This window comes from Hesperophylax consimilis, chromosome 4 (assembly GCF_061612785.1).
Source record: "Hesperophylax consimilis isolate HC1 chromosome 4, BYU_Hcon_1.0, whole genome shotgun sequence".
Taxonomy (NCBI): domain Eukaryota; kingdom Metazoa; phylum Arthropoda; class Insecta; order Trichoptera; family Limnephilidae; genus Hesperophylax; species Hesperophylax consimilis.
Window position 1 is genome coordinate 26,141,210 of NC_142839.1, and position 16,611 is coordinate 26,157,820.

General features: G+C 35.9%; 1 protein-coding gene across 5 annotated transcripts in view; it reads left to right on the forward strand.

Annotated features, from left to right (window-relative positions):
- LUBEL (Linear Ubiquitin E3 ligase) overlaps nt 1-16,611 on the forward strand; it is a 36,863-nt gene that overhangs the window by 12,398 nt on the left and 7,854 nt on the right. For 2 of the 5 annotated variants that reach the window (XM_089651568.1, XM_089651569.1), the window contains exons 8-19: nt 151-450; nt 2,166-2,382; nt 2,635-3,483; nt 3,808-4,151; nt 4,249-4,479; nt 4,553-4,819; nt 5,091-5,225; nt 6,018-6,281; nt 6,509-6,752; nt 7,592-11,322; nt 12,481-12,678; nt 15,390-15,668. In XM_089651568.1, the coding sequence (XP_089507694.1) occupies nt 151-450; nt 2,166-2,382; nt 2,635-3,483; nt 3,808-4,151; nt 4,249-4,479; nt 4,553-4,819; nt 5,091-5,225; nt 6,018-6,281; nt 6,509-6,752; nt 7,592-11,322; nt 12,481-12,678; nt 15,390-15,668 (7,059 nt within the window). The remainder of the gene's footprint in view (nt 1-150; nt 451-2,165; nt 2,383-2,634; nt 3,484-3,807; nt 4,152-4,248; nt 4,480-4,552; nt 4,820-5,090; nt 5,226-6,017; nt 6,282-6,508; nt 6,753-7,591; nt 11,323-12,480; nt 12,679-15,389; nt 15,669-16,611) is intronic. The other 3 variants (XM_089651571.1, XM_089651570.1, XM_089651572.1) reach the window with 3 other exon arrangements.

Sequence of the window (16,611 nt, forward strand, 5' to 3'; positions counted from 1 at the left end):
AAGTGCTTTTAATGTATATTGGGAATAGTGCCAATTAGCGGCTAAGAAAATTAGTTGTCTGCCAAATTTCGTCAACAAATTCATGACTTCTGAGCCCTTATATGTATTTTGTAAGTTTGAAAAAATCACAGCTTTTTTTAAATTTTTAAGGTACCAATGGAAGAACCAAACAATAATTGGAGAAATGATAAGTGGGCACCGTTGCCACAGAGGAAATTTTCAAACATTTCCGAACAAGCTGCATTTAAAAATAATGCCCAATTCGAGGACCCAGGGCTGGCAAACGATTTTGACCAGACGATGCCTTCTGCTCCGAGCCCTCATAGATCCCTGAAGCGCGGGACCATGAGTGCATCTGTATTTGACCTGAACAGCAGCGGAGTGCAGCCTCCGCACTCGCACATGGCTCATCAGCACATGGCGCAGCAGAGACTTAGCCCCATGATGCAAGTGAGTTGGCTTTTTATATAATGTACAGTAAAATCAGCATATAAAATTCCCACATTCTAAATAAATGTTTTTAAGACCTTTTAAGAACCGTTATTGAAAAAGTACTTAATTTCTAAGTAGGGTTTATATAACTTTGTATGTAAGGTAGTTTTACTAACATACCCTAAATATGTTTGTATCCACAGAGAGATAATTTAATTGCATGAATTATTCAGCTGAAGCTTTAAAATTTGTTTGAATCCCAAAATATTTTAGTATTTTTTTTTTTTTTCTCACATTAATTACACTGATGAGATTTTTCTCCTCTGAGCAAGAGGGTTTCAGAAGGTACAAAAATGGCACCAAATTAACTGGCCAATTATATAATAAACTGTAAATCAAACTCTTTATTTCTTTATTATGGTGCTGCCACACGCAAAGCTCACATCAACAGATAATATAAAGCACAATAGCGCTCGCCATACAATCCCATACAGACCCGACACACGTAAAAAGATAACGCGCTATAAGTGTGGTTCTGAACTTCGCTAACCGAATTTATTTTACGTAACCGCTCCCGACGCGATATTTGAAAAGTTATGCGTCCCCCTCTCCGCCGTAAAAAGGAGAGGGGGTCATTTTAATTACGGAGCTACCAACTAAGTTCCGTGTTCCCTTTGACAGCCATGACATAAGCAGCCTAATAATGCATTTCTTATTTATTATGTTAGCTCATATCGTCTCACGTGTGCTAGTACATTTAGAAACATAAAAAAAACTTTATTTGGCAAACATACTTAACATATATTTAAAATATAAATATAATCGATATTTGAATTTGAAGTAAACAAATTTTCGCCCTTTCAAAGTTAATCATATTTTTAATCTCAGTAAGTTTATATCATTCGGTTTTTTGATAAAAGTTGGACGGCTTGGACGAAAGTTTATTTTACAATAATTTATTATATGTAGCTTTCGTCGATCGGCGTGCGAACTGCGAATTTCCTGATTCGACGGAGAGGTTATGTCAGGTTATGTGAAAATGCGCTATTTACGCGCAGATTGTTTAAAATCTAAAAAGTTTATAAATAGCATTTATAATTATATAGTTGGCGGCATCATCATCTGAGGATGAGCTGTCCAACAGATCCAGCAATAGGCGACAAGTATCATCCATTTCGAAAACGTGCTCAAGCTGTCAGTAAGTAAAGTTGTCACTTTGACAGATGAAATTATGTTCCTCGGCCGCTCTCGAATTCAACTGACCCCCTCTCCTACCATAGGAAGAAATATTTGATAGCGTCGTGTGTCGGTAGAAAAGATGATGCGCTGTACATTAACTTTTGATGTGAGCTTTGCGTGTGGCAGCACCATTAATGATAACTAATCTTTTAAATTATTTTATAAGCAATAATTATTAGCCTGAAACACTCATCCACATTGAAAAATCTCCTGATAAAAGATACATGACGCCAACGGGACACGGGTTCATGTCCCGTTAGCGTCATGTATCTTTTATCAGGAGATTTTTCAATGTGGATGAGTGTTTCAGGCTAATAATTATTGCTTATAAAATAATTGTTACCCTTTGTACTACGCATAAAAAATCTTGTCTTAAACATTAGTTTACAAAAAAAAAATAATAATAATAATTTTAAAATATGATTTAAAATGCCCTTGAGGTAATCTTTAAAAAAAATGGCGATGTTAAAGTAATCATTTGAATAATATTATAGGCCCAGTCGATGGCCCAGTTGGGCTGCATGAACTGTCAGCACCAGATGATGCCCCCGGGCCCCGTGAGCCCCGAGTGGATGCCCTGGGCAGGGCGCTACAGCAGCAACATGAGCCTCAATCTGCCAGCCGAGGGCTACCCGCAGCCTCCCATGTGGATGGGGCCATGGGGCGCCATGCCCATGTACCCTGGAGCTATGTTGCCACCACAACATAATGGTAAGATCATTCATAATTATTTCCAACTAGCAGAATAAATACCTAAAATATTTGACAAAATGTGAAATATAACCTTAAACCTATTATCAAACTAAGATGAATAGAGAATAGTCGTCTATTTGGAACTTATGTTGAAAGAATCTTTACAAGAGTACGAATAACTGAAGAACTTCACTTTGTGTGCACCTTCATTCTACGAAAATACGAAAAAGAAGAAAGCATTGCATTGAAATATAATTTTGTTTGTTTTAGGAATGAATCGAGCAGGTACAATGAGCAGAACCCATTCCAGAATGAACTCTCGGGCTGCATCTCCCACAGCAAGTATTAGATCCAGGAGGTCAAGAACAAGCAGAAGAAATGTAGAACCTGAGGATATCTCTGATGAAGAGGATGATCGCAGATCTTCAGCAAGAAGGGCGAGCATCAGATCGGACAGAAGGAAACTTTCCCAGTCTAGTTCTGATTTCCCCAAAGAAAGTGTTGTGAGACCAGCAAATGTTCATCGGGAAGTGAGACCCAGTCCAACCCCTGAACGAAAACAGTACAATAATAGACGAACAAGTGATACATCAGAAGGAAAATCTTCTTCTCACATGTCTCCAGAGATTCAAAGGCCAAAGAGTCACTCTTCTGTCGTTAGAGAAATGGTCCAAACCAGCACTAGTCCACCAATCACATCGTCAGACATTGATTCGGATAGAAGAAGTCTGCCTAAAGAAGAAGTTATCAATGTAGCTGACATATTGGAAGCTCCACCACCTCCCACACCACAGCATGCGTGGGTTTGTGAATATTGTACATTTGTTAACGATGCAGGAACAAGAGTGTGTGATGTATGCTGTAAAACACCAACAGCTCCTCCTGCACCTACCACAACTGCACCAACTGCAACTCCTCCAGCCAAGACGATTTCCAAACCTATTGAGAAAAAGCCAATGGGGAGAAAATTATCCAGCAGTGAAAGCTGCGCCAACGAGTACAGCGATTCGGACGCGCAGAAAATTTCTCATCAGAAGTCGCCATACAAAGAAGCCCCCAAGGCTTCCCCGGAATCAGACTCCAACGATGAGTCGGTATCTAAATCACAAGTTGCCAAAGGTAGGCTCAGAAAAATCTCATTTTTCCCCGGTACCAAGTAGTGTGACATCCCCGTGCCTCCATTCCCGTGTATGTGTTTTATACCCTAGGATTACTTTAGCGTAATGAAAACATTGCCAAACTTCTTCAATCGAAACGGCTTCATGCTTGATGCTTCATGTGACTACTCTAAACATGCGATAATATTAAGTTCATGTGCCTGTATACTGTACAACAATCATTATAAAGCATTTATTTATTTCACTGTATATGATGAAAGGTTAATAAACAAATTGAAGAACAGAAAAGACTATTTGCTTAATAAAAGCCATGGTGTAATTATAGGTGAAAGTGTCGGAGCTAAGTCCTCCAAGTCTTCAAAGAAAGGTTTGCGGGCACTCTCGCCCCCTGAAACAGTTAAAAGTATCGAGGAAGATTCTCCAAAAGTTTCCAGAATATCAGAAAGCAATGTTGTTGTTAGGGTCAAAAATGTCAATCGAAATCAATCTCAAAAAGTATCAACTGGCTGTGGACCATCGCCACCTAAGGAAATAGAGCCTACCAAATCTCAACCTGTCAAGGAAACCGTTATAGAACCAAGTCGGCCAAAAACTCCTCTCTCTGATACTGGCAGAAGGGAAACAACGTCTACTGGGACTTCTCCATTACCTCAAAGCATATCAACACAGGTATTCAAGATAACTATAGCGTAACTTTTAATTAAAGCATTAAAATAGTGTATTTCTTTTAAGAAATAATAAGTACTTGTACATTTTCAATTGACAGACATATGATGTAATCCAAAAAAAGGCTCCATCAGAGGCATCCACAAAAGATGATGACACAAGCCATGATACCAAATCAACAACAGGGACAGGAAGGTCTAAAAGATTCAATAAACCCATGAAAAGATCAAATTCCTTACACAATTCAAGGGTCAAAGATGTAGATCAATGGACAAGCTCACATAAAAGCGACAGGTCTATGAGTCGTCTGTCTTATTCAAGCGACACACACGTAAGTATCGGAGAGTAAGAAGATAAATATGTGTGCATTTCAAGGTTATTTTAATTGAAACACCTAATTTCAGAGTATACCAACTACGCCTCCGAGAGACGAGAGCCCGTCGCCTTACACAAGATACAATAACTTCCCACCGGGAGAACCCAAACAGTTAGGGCACATGGGACCATTGAGAAGTCGCTCCAACTCCCTGTTGGCCACTAACTTTGGAATGGGAATGGGCGCTCCTTCCTCCTACAGGAGCACAATGGATCTGCGGAAACCAGACTTGTACCGAGACAGAGAGGAACAGTGGAGAAATAATTTTGTAGATCCATATATGTACAACCAAATGGTGAAATAACTTTTGTTTTTGAGTGTATTTTGATAGGCATAATAATAACTACTATACATTTAAGTACTTATTTTATTATATGATTCGCAATACATATTTATATTTAAAATATCAGTTTTATTTTATGTATTCAAATATTATAGATTTGGCTATTAACAATTCGATAAAATGTGTGGTTATCAATTCTGCAAAAGATTTTATCCAGGAGCTAGGTTTTGGAATGGAATGGAATATGAATAACGCTAACTAAACTGAATATTGTTCCCAACAGAATGACTACGGTTACCCCGGAGACGCGCCTCCCCGAGATGCATCACAGCATAACTTCATGATGGAGCAAATGCTCCACAGAAGACAAAGTGATGTGATGAAGTCTCAGGGGATGGAGCTGGTCAAGCTCTTGAGAGTAAGTACTATTTTCATGGTTCATGAAATTCAACAAAAACAAATATTCTTTAGCACAAAACTCAGGTCTAATGCTTGAAAGCCCCAGTCCGCATTAGCAACTTAGTTACTTACTATTTACTTACGGTGGAAGTTGGAGATTTTCAAATATTGTCAGGTTATTCGTAACCTGGGAATGTTTTTTTCTTTTTAAAGAGTAAAAGTAAAGAGTGATTTAGCCTGCTGCTCAAAGTTGTCTCACAATGGGGTATTTTTATAACTATGAATATCATTATTTTTTCTGATTCTGATCATTGTAATCAAAATATGTAATTTTAATATTTTCATCCATAATTATTTATTTTTAAAATGATTTAAATCTGCACATTCCAAAACAGTTCCAACTGGCTACGTCCTTATGATGCATAAAATGCCACTGTATGATAAGACGGTTGTCACCAACATTGCCCGGTATGACATCAATTCCTCCATATTCACAAATAAAAACGAACATGTCGTTTTGACATGATAGATATTTTACCGTGCTAGTCAGATCAGAAAGATTTTCCCATCTGAATCCAAATGAGCCAGACATTTTACAAAGTTTTTCTGATCTGTATCTCAATTAGCCATACATTTTACTGTGTATAACAAAGTTTTTCCCATCTGTATCCCAATGAGCCGGACATTTTACCGGGAATTCTTTAGTATTGAGACCATTGAATGAAATAATCCCATTTCTTATCCTTTTAGATCACTTAAAAAGTTTCAACACTAATTGCTATTTAAACCTTTCTATTAAATGTACTTTTAGGAAGCAGAACTCAACAATTTCTCAGCCGAGGAACTGCAAATAGCCATGACCAGCGGGGGGACCCAGAACCCCATCACATGGTTGAAGGACAACTGGTCCACCATGTTGGAGACCGTCCTCACGGTGGCCACCAACTACGGCCGGGAGAGCAAGGAAAACAACGTGGGCACAATCTCCCATCTTGAGGCCCGGGAAGCTCTCAAAAAGCACAAGGGAAGCGTCTGGCAGGCCGTCACTGAATGTGTTGAACAGAGGCAAAAGAAGGTTGGTAGAAATTCAAAATTTTATTTACAATCAATTAAATTTAAACCAGCAATTCTTTTTTGTTGAAGCAATCTCTCTCGAATGATGAGTCAAGTTAACACATATCTAGCTTTGAAATATCCATTTCAACTCCAGAGAACTACAGTGATTGTTAACGAAAACAAATTTCAAAAATGAAAAATGTTGATAAGTTTAAAAGCGAAGCAATAAATGGAATTCTTTTACAGTACACCGAGCTTCAAACGCGGGGTAAGTTCACTAGGGAGGATGTCTTGACATGTCTGACGGCGCACCACGGGGACATGGAGGCCGCTTTCCTGGAGCTTAGCAAGACGCAGCTGAAGCCGTTCCTCATGCGCATCTGGGGGCCACCGTCGGGGGCTGATAATGAGAGCGGGAACAGCGCGGTTCTCGGGCGCGAACAAGAAGGTGCCGCAACACACCTTCCCGCCAAAGTACTTGGGGAGGATGGTAAGAATCATACAGTAATATACTATTTCTAAATAATCTTAAAAACTGTAACATTGTCATCAATGGACAATCGGCACCATTTTGATTTTTTGAAATTTCCCCGTCAAACACCTATTCTAGGTCCTTTTCATCTTTCTATTGTAACATAAACATAACGCATAACACAATATAACACAATTCACTGAAAAAAATAACAAAATTAATCTGACGATCACAACAACATCAACATGACAGTGGTTTTCTGCTGATCACAATTTTTCAAAAACTGAAACTGACCTAAAATCGGCATTCAACGTAGACAACGGCATTTAATGGGTCATAAAAGCAAAATGTCACCGATCGGCAATTTGATGACAATGTTATGTATATTAAAATATCTACAAAACACCCGAATCTTAGATTTAGTTAGCATAACCTCTCGAAATGGGAAATAAAATTTTTCAATTTTATTTCCCCTTTCGATGCGTAAATCGACTGCAGTTCACGGTCTATAAAATGCGTTATCATTAAACGAATAAATCCATAGTAAATCTGAGTGAAGTCATCGAACGCTCAAAAAATCCCCACGATTTGTTAATGCGCTTTTTACAGATTAGTGTTGCAATGGAAGGAACAATTTATTTTAGTAAAAGCTTTTGGCTAACAGTTAATATCTCAAGTTTAATTTAATTCATAGAAAAAAAGTTTTATTTGTGACTGATTATGGTGTTTACCTAACTAGTTCTACCATGTTACCTTTTCAAAGATAATTGAAACACTTTGGGAATAATCTGAAATCCATTCATAAATATGTAGTTTTTCTATGGAAATGAGGAAAATATGTTTTGTTTTATTTTCAGTGGGTTTGTCGGGTCCAAATTCTCTACTTGAATACATAAGCACACACGCCGATCAAGCAACGTTGGCTCAAGAAGCCTCTGTAGAAGCTGCTAGATCGGTAAGTTCAGTGAATACTAAAGTTATGTCTCCGGAACCGAGTCTTGATCCGGGAATTCAGGTACCTGACACCCCATCCTCCTTCAACCAAGTTTATCATCCAACTGAAAGTAATTCTAATTTATCACCGCAACTCCAGTTACTCGCCAGCTTGAAGGAACTGCTTCTCAATGCCAACGATTCCAAAACTCAAACTGTTTTGAAAGATATTGGAAATATTTTTAACAACTTAGAGCAACAGAGTAAAGTTAAAAGCGCATCACCAGTAAGGGAAAGTGTATCTAATGACACAAAACAAATTAATAAAAGTGATAATAAATCAAATAATATAAGTACGTCAATAGAAGTTCAGCAAATAAATTTACAAGCCGATAGAAACAACAGTAGTACCTCATCACGCACTGATGCATTGTCACCTTCTCCAAGAATAAGTCCAGTTTGGATTGAGCCCTCTGGTAGACACTGGTTGGATGAATATGTCGCATCTGATACGGAGACTCCAGATACAAATCAAAGTCTTGAAAATAATATTGAGGACAGAAAAACCAATCAATCGAGTGAATCGGAAACAGAAAGTGATTCCCCAGATAGTCCGGAAAACCAAGGTGACGAAAATTCCCATCAGGTAAGACCTCAAATTCTAGTAGAAAATGCAAATGTTAAAATAAATATACCCATTGAAAATCAAATTGTTCAGCCGATTGTTGCAGATATATTAGTAGAAACAGCATCAAGAGAAACAATCGACTACAGCAATAAGAACCAACAAGATATTAAATTAGCAACAAAATATACCAAAAAATCCAAGAATAATAATGTTCAATCAACTCAACATACACCGGTGACATCCAGCACTCTGGTCACAAGCAATTCTTCAGCAATATTCACTTCGGATGGTACACTCATCTCTTCAACATTCAGTTCTTTGGCAACATCCAGCCCTTCAGCCACACCGAGTTCTTTGACAACATCCAGTTCGAGGAGTACATCCATCTCTTCGGCAACATCTGGTTCTGTGGCAACATCAAGCCCTTCAGCCACATCAAGTTCTTTAACAAAATCTGTCTCTTTGGTAACATCGAGCTATGCGGGAACATCCAGTCCTTTGGCAACATCCAGTAATGTGGGAATGTCCAGTCCTTTGGCAACATCCGGATCTTCAGAAATCAAGTTTAAAGATTCACCTGAAGAGGATTTGAATAAAATTACCTCTACTGTAAATCAAACATCTAAAACACCTCCCATAAATGATGTTGCTGATTCTATTAATGGAGATAGTACAAAAAAATCCCAACCCCTCTCGAACTTCATGGAAGATACCCACAGGTTGATCCAACAGATGAGAGATGAAATACAATCAGATATTGCTACTTACACCGAGACTTCGGATGATGAATCCAGTGGGGACGACGACATGGATGGACATTCTTCAGCTTCTTCCGCAATGCCTAATTCCAGTGCTCACGAACATGACAGCGATGAGGAAGATGACATCACCTCAGAAGGAGGCCAAGAAACTGGAACAGAAGAAGGAGAAGAGGAAGAGGAAGAAGGAGAGGAAGAAGAAGAAACAGAATCTGAAAATGGCCATGAAAATGCACTTAAAGGAGCAATAAATAATACTATTATAGGAGAAGACAACCACGAAATGAATAACAACAAAGTTCATGATTACACTTCTGATGAATACGACAAGTATGAAGAAGCTGTAGATAAACACTCAGAGGGGGAAAATGATAACTTCACCGAGTCAGAACATGCCGTCCCACTTGCTGATAATAAGTTACGATTATTTGATGATTTAATAGAAAACCTTTATACCCAAGCTGAATCTTTAAAAGATAGCTCGTTTGTAACTAATGAAAGGAGCAAAACTCCATTGAAAGATAATATTGTATCAGATATAACTGGAAGTCATAACAATAACTCAGTTAGTTATGTAATCGACACTGTTCCTTCATCTAGTACTGCTTCAGCTGAACACGTGAATAATGAAAAATCTAATAACTATGTCTTTACATTGGATAGAAAAAGGACTCCATCTCCCCGTAATTTGGTTCACAGAATAGAAAACGGACCACCAATTAATTCAATACAAGAAATAAATAATTCAAAATCTAGCCAACCATCTGCATTAGAAGCCAGTGAGCCAAAAACAGTAGAATCAACTCCTCAAGATTTAACTGTAGAACGCGAATTAACAAATAACACTGTAACAATAAACAATATTGAAATTGTTGATAATATTGCTCCAACATTAGAAATTCCTAATGCCAAAGCATTGGAATTCAATGATTTAATCAAATCCTCGAAACAACAAATTGAAGCAAGTACATCGCCACCAAAAGCCAATGTGTCGAGTGCTCAGCAACCAATGCAGGTAAAGAATAAACAAGCTCTAGAAGAACAAAATCTTACTCAATTACAAGTATCTACTAATGGTATTGCAAAACTAGAAACAAATAAAGATATGCAATCCAAAGTTACAATAAACAATGAAAATAACGAAGCAGTTGCTTTAATTCCAGACAGTCAAAACAACAACATTGAAAAACTATCAGAAATCCAGTCAAATATTGAAGAACCTTCAGCAACCCATTCAAATATAGAAGAACCTTTAGTAACGCAGTCAAATGTTGAAGATGCTCATGTTCATATTAAATCTAATATGGAAAGAATTTCAATAAATGCAAGCATTATTGGTGAAAAAGAGACACATATTGAAAAGAGTACAAACATTTCCAACGGTGAATCTTCTGCTGAAAGTGTCATGCAACAATCAACAGCAGATATTGATGTTGAAACATTGGATGGCATTAGTGAAACAACTAATATACATGATACTCATAATATTCCTTACATCGAAGATGAAAATGTTGATATTCTTCCACGAGATGTGAATATGAATAAAATCACCTCTGCAACCTCAAATTCTAACGCCACTGCGACCACAAGTCATTCTAATATAAATTATAACTCATCTATTGAAAATAATTCAACTGTTTCTATTAAAAGTGTAGGTGAGGACTCTCAAAATGATAAAAATGAGAGTGAAAATAGACCTAACACTATTAAAAAAAGCTTTGTGTCTCAAATTCCAAAATTAGGAAAGTCAGCGAACGTCAAAACCGTATCAAAAGTTCCTTTGAAAACAATCTCAAATAAGAATAACATAGCACCCCAAACAGAAGCAAATCTACCCTTTGGAAATAATGTACAAAGTGGAATTGTTAAAAAACTGCAGCAAGGATTGTTTAATAAAGTAAATGTAACAATTGGGAAACCTGGTCCTAAAATTCCCATCCCTGTCACTCCTAAACGCATTTTAGGATCACCAGCTGGCTCCAAGAAAATAAGTAACCAAGATTTGAGCAACGTCAATACTAAAAAAGATACTGACAAACCTAAAAAGAAGCCATTCTTTGTGGAAACATGTTTAAGTGATGATTACTTTACTGATGAAGATGTTAAACCAACAAGAGTTAACATTTCCCAAAAACCTCGACTATCAATTATTAAAAATGAGATGGAAGAGGAGAAAGAGAAGGAAAGGATATCGACTGAACATGTTTTATTCGTAAATAAGAAATGTATCGATATATCCGCAATTCACTTGAAGGAAGATTCGCCAGAGGTCAGTTTACGAGATATTTTTAGTTAGTATTTTAAGTGGGGTAGATTTCCACAAGCTTAACATTTGATGATTTTCAGGGAAAACACTCACCAAATTTAAAAAAAACATACGGATCATCTTCTAAACTCGTAATAATTCCTCTATAGGATATCACTATTTTATTGTAGAAGTACAAAGGTAAACCTGGAAATACTAATAGGAAAAATCGACCCAGTTTAAGATTTATCAACAAAAATAGTCTTGTGTAGGTATTGAGGTTAATTATATGTATTACATTATAAATACCTCAATGTGTAGTTTGTTTTCATCAGGGCAGATGTGTGATGTGGTGGAAAGGCACTGAAAGGCTATCAGAAATGTTGGCTCAAGGAGTAAGCAGAATATCACCCAGCCCAACCCAGCATCCGAAAACAAACAAAACACTATTATTATCAGTGATTATTATCATTGATTTTGGCTTTATTTAAAATGTATATTATGTCAAAAAGTGTAATAGCACTGTAAAATATGGCGAAGGGGATTCTTTCGCGAATATTTTTTTTTTGACACAAAATTTGACCATAGAAAAAAAATCGTATCTGACATTTTTATAATAACAAATAGCGTGAGTAGTTTATTTATCCAAATAGTATTTTTTTGCTTTTTACGGTGTGCTCTGTCGGTTATAAAATTAAATTAATATAAAAATTCTTTAGTGTATTTATTGGTGTAAGCATCGTTTTTTTAAGTGTTTTGACAACAGAATAAAGTAAATAAGCCAATAATAGTGCCGCAAACACGTGGATTCAAAGATGTAAAACATATAGATTACTTTGTAGAAATTTAGGTTACTACTTATGAAAATAAGTTTATCACAAAAAAAACGTTTTTTCAATTATACATCACAATAACCGGTAGATAGGGTACTAACAACAATTTATTCGGACCTTCAAATTAATAACATTCTATTGACGCATTTTCATAAACCCACCAATCTCACAACTTCTTACGAAAAATATCGCAATTATTTACTTTACTTTAGAACTTTTGCTTCAAACATGTTGCATGCAATTAGTTTTTTGAAATATTTTCATGCAAGGCCGAGCCTTATTAGAAGTTTTTCTGAATGCATCAATACTTTACCAATACTAATATTTGACAATCATTTCCCACAATTAGCGTCAGATTCGAATGCTTATGGCTGAAGGAATCGTGCCTTCGTGGGAGCAAGCCGAGGTGGCGCTGGAGCTGGTTTCCATGAAGTTTGGCAAGACCATGTCCCTGATGGCTGCCAATGAGTGCACCACGCTGGAGGCTGCCCTGGCCTATCTGCAGCAGGAGTGTGAGCTCTGCACCGGGAAATATCCCATGGAAGAGGTAACTTATACTTATTTCATACCTAAATCACAGTATAGTCTTTGTTTATTGACAAATCAGTTCCATTTTGGAAAATGGCAATTAAGATAATTTTCTGTTAAAAGTATTATATTACAGGTAGGTACTTTATCACTTGTCTGAATTCTTCAAAAAAACTGTTCCAACTTTAAAAATGATAATTAAATTCAAACAAATCCGAGTTCAAGATTTCATCGAACCAGATTACGCAGAACAGACACACAACCATAGTTAGTATTTTTTATTGATTCACTAGAATTTCACTAATTCGGAACTATGCAGATTGTCCAGGGGTAAAGTTCACGCACTTAGGGAGGTGATTCTACATGATTGTAGAAGTAAAATAGATAAATATATCGTTTTTTAGAAATTCTGTTGTTTTTTTCCCCATTTGAAAATATTTTTTTATTGCATAAAAGTTTTATTTTCCATAAAAGCCAATCAAAATCGTGGGACATGACGAAAAAGTATTGTACAGATTTTAGAGAAAATGCCCATATAACCTAATGGTGCCAGATTACTAGAATGTGTGTGAGTAGTTAGAATGCCGAAGTGTCCAAAACGTCGGCGTCCCCAGCTACCTACACAATGCAGGATTGAAGCCTTGTCCGCCACCGAAATTGGAGTGGGGGTCAAAATTAAAGGAGAAGATTAAATGTATTTCCAACATTTTTATTTTAAAACTCTGTCTAGTTTTTATGGGTTGGTACTTGCAAAACTTAATGTTTTCTATTGTTCACCAAAATAAGTTCTTATCAACAACATTATTGCTCTCTCACACTCAAACCTTGGCACAAATAGTGGAGGATTACTAGAAGTGAAGTATTGAATGTGAATGCTGGTGATAAAAAATGTAAGTTTAAAGCTGTTTTGACTTATGTTCAATGTACTACAAGTGTAGTAGTGTAGTACACATGTGTATTTGTCAAAGATATTTACTCCAAGCAAAGAACACATTTTAAAACTTTAATGTATCCTTTTAACTGCTTAAGTTCCAAAAAAATAATGTTATTTTTGAAGATAATATAATATTTTCTTGTTATGCCGAAACGTTAATTATATGAAATTCCCTTGATAGAAAAAAAATCGCAAAGTAAGCTCCAAAAATTATTAAAAACACGTTTTGTTGTTATTTAATATGTTATAGGCATGAAAAAATTCACAGTGTATCTTTAAATGAATCTAAATCATTTGTTGAGAGATTTTTGCTCTATTTCAAATGAGTTGTGTTTCATTAAATATTTTCACCATTTTCGCTTGATTATTATCGTTTTTTAATATTAGCGCTCTCCCTCTAACATTCGTATTTACATATCTCCCTTTCAAATCACCTTTGACTGCTTACTACGGGGCCTTAGCATTCCAATCTTATTTGTTAGTAATAATAATACCAAATTATTTAGTGGAAATTAAGTATTGGATTTAAAATTAAACTAAGTTTGAGATTGGGGCTTCAAGGTCTTATCTTTACAATAATTATATACTTATTTTATAGATCAGAAAAAATTTACTTTGTTTTAAGCCAGTGGTCTTCAATCTTTTGCGATTCGTGGCGCCCTTCTAAATTCAGATTTTCCAAAGCCCCCCCGTGTAGATTTTTAAAAACAGCAAGTTAATTTTTTTGCAGGATCAGGTAAAATAAATAAAAACACATTTTAAATCAGAAAAAAACTTTAATCTCACTTACAGCTAAATGAAAATGAATACAATTATTATTTATAATGCGGCACCCTTGGGGTGAAGCCCACTTTGGAAACCACTGAATTAAGCCAAACGTTACCCACCAAAATGCCTTAGTGTGCCGGGGTAAATTGCTAATCTCCCGCTGTATGCCGCCTGGCATTATTTTCGTAATAACTTACTTGTTTTTTTCCAAATTTACGTTTTTGTAAATTGTACTGTCTTACCAAATAATGTTTTTTATATATATTAATAAAAAAATATTTATCTATGAGTACTTTCCCCAAGAGAGCTACTTATATTCAGAGAAATGTTTTTTTACTCTAATGTTTAAAAAATAAATAATATAATGAAAACATATCATGTCCGAGTTGACATCGCGTTTGGGTCCCACCCAGGCGTAGTGTGTACAATTCCTCGGCTGGCTAAGTCCTCCATCACAACACAAGCAACATTTTCAGCTTACTGTGGTGGTAGTAGCAGATTTTCAAATATTGTCAGGTTATTCGTAACACAGGAATGTTTGTCTTTCTTTTAAAAAAAAATATATATACTCTTTTTTTACATTTTCCATCTAATAAAGACTTTTCTGTCACTAAATTCATGCCTATGACTCTTGAAATTGAATGAATGATTCAATACATTTGAAGCGGAACTTGCTTTTTCACAGATAAAATAAATATGTTTGGAAATGACGAAACGATAAGCTAGAAAAATATTAAGACACAATTATTATTTTTTTTTTTTTTGAATAACCTAATGAGTATAACCTCAAAATATAATATTTAATTATTGAAGACAATATTAGCGATTAAATGGTAGAGCAGTGCCCTGGCAAGCCGAAGGTCTTGGGTTCAAGTCCTAGATGCGACTGTATCTTTTACTGATAATTCTTTTTAAAATTTTCTTTGCTAATATTGTCTCCAATAAAATAAAATGTATTTTAGCACTTAGTTTCAAAATACCATAAAATCAAGACAAGTGCTTCTTTACTAAAGTGGTTCTTATTTCAGATGGTTTCAATGCTGAAATGCACGCACCGGTGCTGCAAGGAGTGCGCCAAGAACTACTTCACCATCCAAATCACAGACCGCAGCATCTTTGACTGTGCTTGCCCTTACTGCAAACATCCCGAGCTGCATGAACTGCATGAAGATGATATTCTAGAGTACTTCTCCAACCTGGATATCCTGCTGAAATCCATACTTGAAGAGAATGTTCATGAATTATTCCAGAGAAAGTTGAGAGACAGAACGTTGATGCTGGATCCGAATTTCAAATGGTGTGTCGAAGTAAGCAAATATCACTCTTAACCTAAATCTTCATTTTTTTTAATTGCTTGAATTTTAACCCTATCCTTGTGGCTGAATCTTATACTTATAGAACTACCACATGGTGAAATAATTGTCATTGGAATTGATTAGGTTATTGGGATCTGTATGAGTTTTTATAGTTAAGGCTATATTACCAAGAAATGGCTGCGTATGCACGATAACTATGACCATAAAACATTTGTTTTATACACTTCTTTTTTTTTTATAAATATGTCTTATATTTATTATGGCGGATTGATTATTGAGCACAACCACGCTGGTAAAAAAACCTTTTGAAATAATTTTCACAAGCAATTTTTTCTGTTTTTTTTTAAGTGATACCACAGACATAGGAATTAATAGACGAGAAGATAATGGCGAGGGGTAAAATCAACTGTTGAAGAACGAAGGGAGTAAGGCTGACTGTGATTCGTCAATAAATCAATCTGACAGTAAATAGGCATCTCGCATTATAATATCACCATTTAGTTCTTAAAAGTAAAATCTTCTTTTGAATGAATAGACATTTTTACATGGGAGCGCAAATTACTCGCCACGTTATGAACTAATTTGCGAAGTCCAAATTCGGCAAAGTAAGGCAGCTTCTATTTTCAGAGTCGTAGTTAGTTTCAGAGTATTTAGTTAAGACACTTTTACAAATGTCTCATAATTTACTTACAGTAAACAACGATGAGCACACTTGAGAATCGCTACATTGTGATGTGATAGTATATGTTTCTAAAACTGATCCATATAATACGGTGTGAATAAGCTTAAAATAAAGTAAAATAATGCTTACTTATGGAATGTAATACGACAATTGGGTTTATTCTCTTTTTCACATCTATTTTTACAAGTTTTCATATCACAAGTCAACATTTTGCCGTGTTATTTCGTAAAATGAACCGATGATGCCTCGACC